Consider the following 7,461-nt stretch of genomic DNA (forward strand, 5'->3'; position numbering starts at 1 on the left):
CCACGGATAGCTTTACGTTGAGCTTAATAGCAATATCAGCCATTGTAATCTAATCTGAGCGAGAAACCCAGCTATTGGATCGTCCCATATTCCTCTTCCACGCCTCTGGTCCATTATAAGACATGCCTTTTTGGCTTCACTTTTCCTGTCAGCTTTTCCTCTCCATTATACTCCGTCCTTCAACACTAATATACAATAAAGGCATTTATGAGCTTTAGTGTAACATGCTAAAGTGTGTTAAATGAAAAAAAACTATATATAATCATACACTTTCTTGGGACTGGTTTTTATTGTTTAAATAACATAAGTCCAACGTTTCGGCCAATTCGACCATTCTCAAGAACAGTCTTAGATACAATTTTAGAACTACATCAATTATGCAGGCTATTATGCCAGGTCATTAATTTCGATCCACAACTTCCCTATTTTGTCAATCCTCATATTAAATTAAAATTCAAAACTTTTTATCACAGTTAATTTTCATTATTATAATTTATTACACATGGCTTATGCGGATGATGTAGTCATCACAAGGAGAACCAAAAAAGCACTGGCCGGTGCAGTAGAAGAATTCAAGAGAGCAGTACAAGATTTAGGACTTGATACAAATAGTGAAAAGACGAAATATATGAAAACCTCTAGACAGACCGGGGAGAGAAGAGATATTGTGGATTTGGGGGAAAACGTGTTTCACAGTTGCAGTACTTTCAAGTACCTGGGAGGAGTTGTGACGGAGAACAATAATTTAGAAGTAGAAATTAAGGGCAGAATGGTAGCAGGAACCAGATGTTTCTATGCCCTGCAAAAAGCTCTCCGATACAAAAGTCTTTCAAGGAAACCAAAACTTTTGTTGTACAAAACAATAATTAGGCCAGTGGTGATTTGTGGCCAGTGAGACATGGACTCTAACCAAGGAAAATAAAAGAGCTTTACTGGTTAGGGAGAGAAGAGTCCTAAGAAAGATCTTTGGAGCCGTTAAAGAGGTTGAAGAATCTGAACCAATGACGAAATAAAGGAATTGTATGGAGAGCCTGATATCCTCTGTGCTATTAAGAAGAGCAGGCTAAGATGGTTGGGGCATGTGGAAAGGATGGATATACCTACCTAAAAGGATCCTAAATGGTGCACCAAGAGGAAAAAGGAAAAGGGGCAGACCCAGGCATCGGTGGCTGGATGATTTGAGAGGAACGGGTGTTGAAAATTGGAGGAGTCTCGCTGGGGACCGCGAGGCATGGGAAAAAATGGTGGCAGAGGCCAATGTCCTATAAGGACTGTAACACCCAACAGTGAAAGAGTGAGTGAGTGATAATTTATCACAATAATATTTTTTGATATTATATATTGTGATATAAACCCAGATATACTATGCTGTCTGCTGGTCTATTCTCGCACCATGCTACCCTATAGAATTTAGGGAGAGGACTCTTGTTTTTTGTTGCTTCTGAAGGATAATAATAATTTGCCGATAATTTCTATTGGACTCAAATAATTTAAATTCATTAATTTTGGATAATTATTGCAGGTAATATGCTAATCCTGGCATCCAAATGGAAACATATATCAAACAGTGTAAATTCAAGTAGTCTTTAATATAAAGTTGAAATGTTTGTCCTCAATGACAACCTGGGCAGTGCGACATGAGATGCTCACGACAGTATATGCAATTATGTGACATAACATTATTTATTTATTTATTTATTATTATTATTAACATTATTTTGGTGTTGAAATAAAAATTATTACGACTATAAACCTGTAATTTTGTATACATGTTTGTTATTACATTGGCTTACATAATACATAAATATGACATACTGTCCTGCAAATACATGAATGATAATTCAACTCATTTAACGTCGCTGCACTATCGGAATGCAAGATGGAAATTTCAATGAGGACAAATCACAGACTATCACCTTGACCCCCCACTTGTTAACTCCTAATAGGTTCCTCAAGAAAAAAATTACTACTTAAGGTTACCATTGGCGAAGTAAGAGAGCACGAGAAACTGACGAGTAAAATAGAACCTTCTCGAAGTAGCTCACAAATATACGGCTAAAAAAAGACTTATTTAATAAAACAATAAGTTTGAAATTCGCTCTAATATTTGATTTTTCTTTTACTTTCAGCCACTTTTTCGATATAAAAAACAAAAGAAAAAGTGCCCTTTTATAGAATCGATTTTTTTACGATTTAGATTAAACTTAGTACGCCAATGTACAATTGAATGACTATACAATAATATAATATACTAATAAAAATAAATAAATAGACTACGCTGTAGTATAAAATACTAATAAAACCTTTTTACTCAATATTAAATACATTTAATTATAATGTTATTCTCTCGTGTTTCGATTCTTTTCCTATTTTCCAACTAATGATAAAAAGTTTTAATTAATAAATTAAATCGGAAGCTATATATTACTTTCACTTACCTATATATTTAATACATAATAAGGGAAAGTATTACCAGCGTGTAAAATTTTGACCTAGAGTTTTTGACGACATGTTTTGAGGACCCTTGAGTTCACAAAACCTAGTTTTGTAAAATGGTGTTTCTATTTGTAAACAGCCTTGCTCAAAAACGATAAGTTGCACGAAACTGAAGTTACAAGTTTAGGGAGGGGATATTGCCTCAGATTATGACAGCAACATTTTCGATAAAATCGACTAAACGAAACTACTACTTTATGAATCGATTTTTCATAAAACAATTGTATCGATTTTGATTAAACTCGGCATATAAATGTAGAATTTAATAGTCATATTAAATTTTAGTAATATTAAAATATAACTTAGGTCTTATACTCATTCAAATAGTCTCACAGGGCTTAAACAATAAATTTCTAAAAGAATTTCACCTTCGATTTTGTTTATGTGAGAAAAAAAAAATTTCTCAGTATCATAATTAATAAAAAAAAGATAAATACAAAATAATAAACAAATTTATGAGTAAAAAAAAAATATTCGATTCTAACCGATAAGTTGAGGTAGTCCCCTTATTCCCGGTTGCATCTTGGCTTCATTATTTTTGTTAAACTTGTATTCTTGGCTAAAATTATTTTTTTAATTTCTTTATTGTTATTTACAACTGTAAACAACTAGTAATTTTTTCTATTAGATATTAAATGATATGATACAAACATCTGGAGAATCTACCCATTAATAGAACTCCAATAACGTTACTAGAGAACAAGATCTCGAGACCATCCTCTTTTCAGGCGCCTAGAGGGATTATCCGGTATTAAAGGAGAAGCAAGAAAATATTTTTTTTTTGTTTATTGCTATTTACAACTACATTCATAAACATACATCCAGTAAATTTGATTTTAGTTTATTATGGAACGATACAAGCGTGTAGAGAAACTACCCATCGGTAGTACTCTAATGACGTTTTTACATTAGAAGGCCAACTTCTTTTCAGATATATGGAACATTGAGGTACTGATGAATGACTTGATTTGTGACAAAGTAAGAAGCATTGAGGATTTCACGAAGGATTTTCTAGGGTAAGGATTACATACGAGAGGAATTCGGAGGTTTAGTAGAACCCCAAAGCTCAACTCCGTGTGTCCAGTTAGGCCTTATCATAGTCATATAAGTGAGTTTGTTGTAATAAGTTGGATGAGATCGTTTGTCCAGTAAGTGTTGTAATAGTCAAAATCGACGTGCAGTTTCCTGTATTTTCAGTCTTTTATGGTGATTCCATGTCAATCATTTGTCCGGATGTAGTCCTAAGTAATAGATCTGTTCTATAGAAATGGAAACGAAACGAATGTTCATACGACTTCAAGAAATCCTAAAATATGAATTATATGCCGTTGTGTCAATGAGAAAAATTTTAATTTTACTTTCACTTCTTACATATGGAATATATGTAAGGAGAAGTATTGCGATCCAGATTAATACAGATATAGCAATTCTAAAATTTAGAAGGATTTTATCTTATATTAGGGTGGTAAGTGGAAGGATAGCAAAAATCTACATTTTTTTTATCTTTTAGATGTTTATATAGCTTTTGTTTTCTTTATTAAATGTATATTCTTAAATAATTATGATATTTAAGATAAATTTTAAATATTGTAGCGTGAGAAGCTCTATATTACAATATATAAGATAAATATTCCGTGATTAGGATTAACAAGGAGAGCCTTTGTAGAGTGGTGCAGCAATGTGCCGTTCAATTCGGCTATTATTCCCTTAGCTCGCTTCTTGGGAGGCGTTTGAAGGAGTCGAGGCAATCAGTATGTGCAGTTTGGCGGCCACACCGCTGATTTTTATTTATATAAATCTTTATATCATGTCAGCATTAACTTTAATAAAATTAATATTTAAGAGTGGGAAAAGTGATGTAAGTCACATGTCCGAAATAAAAAAAAAATTAATTCTATACTGCTACATTCCATGAAGGGTCAGGAGTTAATCACGTAGAAGTACATAGAATGAAAGTACCGTTACTAGACCAACGGTTGTGCAAGGAGTTAATTTGTTCAGAATCACCCTCGACAGCCAGATGTTTACCCAATTAATCAGGCTGAATATACCCACGAGGGCTTCAGAACCCACAGGGTTGATTCACGCCTACAGTGTAACTGAAAACAATTCTCTGCCCAGCCGGATTCTAACTCGGGTTCTTGGAGTTAGTAGCTTCATGCCTTACCACGGTGCCACCGCGCTCCCTCATGTCCAATAGTTTGTGTTAAACAAGCTATAGAACATGTTCAAATCAATATAGTTCATCCTCTTAAACATTTTATTTTAAGCATTTTAAAGTAGATTTTAACATTCATCTAAGAAGGAAAGCAAAAGTAGTATAAGTCAGAAAATGGCCAAAATGGATAGTTTTACATTAACCTGGCCAATTTTTACTGGATTAATTCACCAAATTTTCCCAAAAATAACACTTTTTTATAATGAATTTACAAAACAAATAAACTGAAATATATTTTTTCTATGATATCTTTGATATTTTTTTTAAATATCATAAAAACTACTACTCCTACGAAGATTAACGTCATAAACTGCTGACAGACATATTGATGTGTCCGAGATATACGTTTTCATAAAACAAAATGTTTGTCCGAACAACTAGAAATCAATATTTTGTAAATTTAGTTCGTCAAATGTCATGAAAACTACTACTCCTACGAAGATAAAAGTCATAGACTACTTTATAGTACATTAATCTAATTTTACTTTGAGTTCTAATAGATTGATTTTTTCCTGTACAAAGTATTGGTTTTTAAAATGCAACTATAAAACGTATCTCTATTTGAGCTCAGGTCTTAGCAGATTTGCTCTACTTTAAATAATGTTCTAGTATTTTTAGTAGTTTTAAAGATATGGAGCTTCGAATGAAAAATTAATTTTTTATTTTCTACCTATTCACTTGGCAGGCTCATCAATGTATACTAGTAATTATGCATAGTTTTCATTAAAGTAATCAAAAATTAGGATGAAGTAACTGCCTTTTTTCTCCTCTTGAGCTCTTGTACCATTACTACGACACAAATCAAGTCATCCATCAGGAACTAAATGTTCTATATGTCGCCGATTTGGTCAGAACCAGATACCTGTCCTTCCATGATAAACTTCTTAACCATCCAAATCCACTAGTTTCTATACTAGCTTCTCTTTCATTGCCTGATAATCCTCCTAGGGGTTTGAAAAGAAGATTAACTCGAGATCTTCTATAGAATTATAATTGGGGTTCTATCAATGGGTAGATTCTTCACATGTCTGTACCATGCCATGGTATAACTAACATCAAATTTCCTTACTATATATGCTTTAATACAATTGTAAGTATCAATAAATAAATGAAAAAAACAAAACAAATCTAATATCATTTCTGTGAATTGTTATCATCTACCTTCTTTTTTTTTTATGAACACCTTTGTGGTCATTGCCGACACATGGGGAGGGGTGTTTATCTACAGGTAATCAGCCTATTATAATTATGTTGGGGGGTCAAGTTTTCATTCCGTTGGATCACCACAAGTCGTTTAAAAAAAAAAAAAAAAGAATTAGAAAATAACTGTGAATAATCACTCTTAATATGCAAATGTCTTATAAGATAATGTATAAATAAGTTAGGTGTGTCTAGACGTAAAATCTAATGGACAAGTAATAGTGATTGAGAAGCAGACAGTAATAGTACAAGAGCCCAAGAAGAGAAAAAAGGCAGTTATCTTACACCATTTTTTGATTACCTTAATGAAAACTATGTATAATTAATAGTCAAAATTGATGAGTCTGCCAAGTATAGGTAGGGGGTATAAAAAATGGCGGCTGTTTCAAATCGATAAAAAAAAACTAATTTTTCGTTCGGAGCTTAAAAAGTAGGAACAGCACAAGACCTAAGAGAATGTCATTTCAAGAAGATTAAATTTGCTAAAATATGAGCCTTAATAGAGTTATTTACGTCAAATAGTTTTCGAGATATAGCTTTTTAAAAAGGAACATTTCATAAAAATGTTGAATGGAACGTTCTGAAAGATCAGTAGTTAGTGAATTTATTTTAAAAAATCTATATCTCAAAAACCATTTGACGTAGAGATGTCTATTAGCACTCAAATTAAAGCTAGTTTAATGAGCTATAAAGTAGTTTATGGTGTTTATCTTCGTAGAAGTAATAGTTTACATGGAAATTGCTAAAATAAATTGATTTATAGTTGTTCGGACGGATTTTTCCATTTGCAAAATTTATATTCATATGTAAATATCATAAAAACTACTATCCCTACGAGGATAAGTGTCATAAACTATTTTATAGAAAGTTAAATTTTCTTTATTTTGAGTGTTAACAGACATATTTGCCTCTTATGAATCTATAGATATATTTTTTCAAAAATCCAACATTTTATACGAACAACTAGAAATTAACATTTTGTGAGTTTATTTTGTCAAATATCATAAAAACTACTACTCCTACAAAGATAAACATAATCAACTATTTTGCAATAAATTTAACTAGCTTTAATTTGAGCGCTGGCAGACATCTATACGTCCAATAGTTTCTGAAATGAAGTTTTTCATAAATCAAACTTATTGTCCGAACAATTATAAATCAATTTATTTTAGCAAATATCATGAAAACTACTATTCCTACGAAGGTAAAAGTCATAAACTTCTATATAGTACATTAAATTAGCTTTAATTTGAGTGCTAACAGACATCTGTACGTCTCATAGTTCCTGAGATAACGATTTCTCAAAATAAATTAACTAACTACTAATCTTTCAGTAGATTTTTAAGAAATTTTGCTTTTTAAAAGACTATATCTCGAGAACAGGATGGTTCAGGAAATTTATTCTTCTTTAAATAATGTTCTCTTAGCGTTTCTATTGTTGTTGGTAGTTTTTAATATATAGAGCTCCGAATGAAAAATTAATGTTTTTTTAAGATTTTGAAACAGCCGCCATTTTTTATCCCCTATACCTATGCTTGGCAGACTCA

General features: G+C 31.9%; 1 protein-coding gene across 1 annotated transcript; it reads left to right on the plus strand.

Moving 5' to 3' along the window:
* The first annotated feature begins 502 nt into the window (after nt 1–502).
* LOC136795831 (uncharacterized) lies at nt 503–895 on the plus strand. The gene has a single exon (XM_067047674.1). The coding sequence runs from the start codon at nt 503–505 to the stop codon at nt 893–895; it is 393 nt and encodes a 130-aa protein (XP_066903775.1).
* The last annotated feature ends 6,566 nt before the right edge of the window (nt 896–7,461 follow it).

Source organism: Halyomorpha halys, unplaced genomic scaffold (genome assembly GCF_000696795.3).
Source record: "Halyomorpha halys isolate HHAL.00 unplaced genomic scaffold, Hhal_1.1 Scaffold495.1, whole genome shotgun sequence".
Classification (NCBI taxonomy): domain Eukaryota; kingdom Metazoa; phylum Arthropoda; class Insecta; order Hemiptera; family Pentatomidae; genus Halyomorpha; species Halyomorpha halys.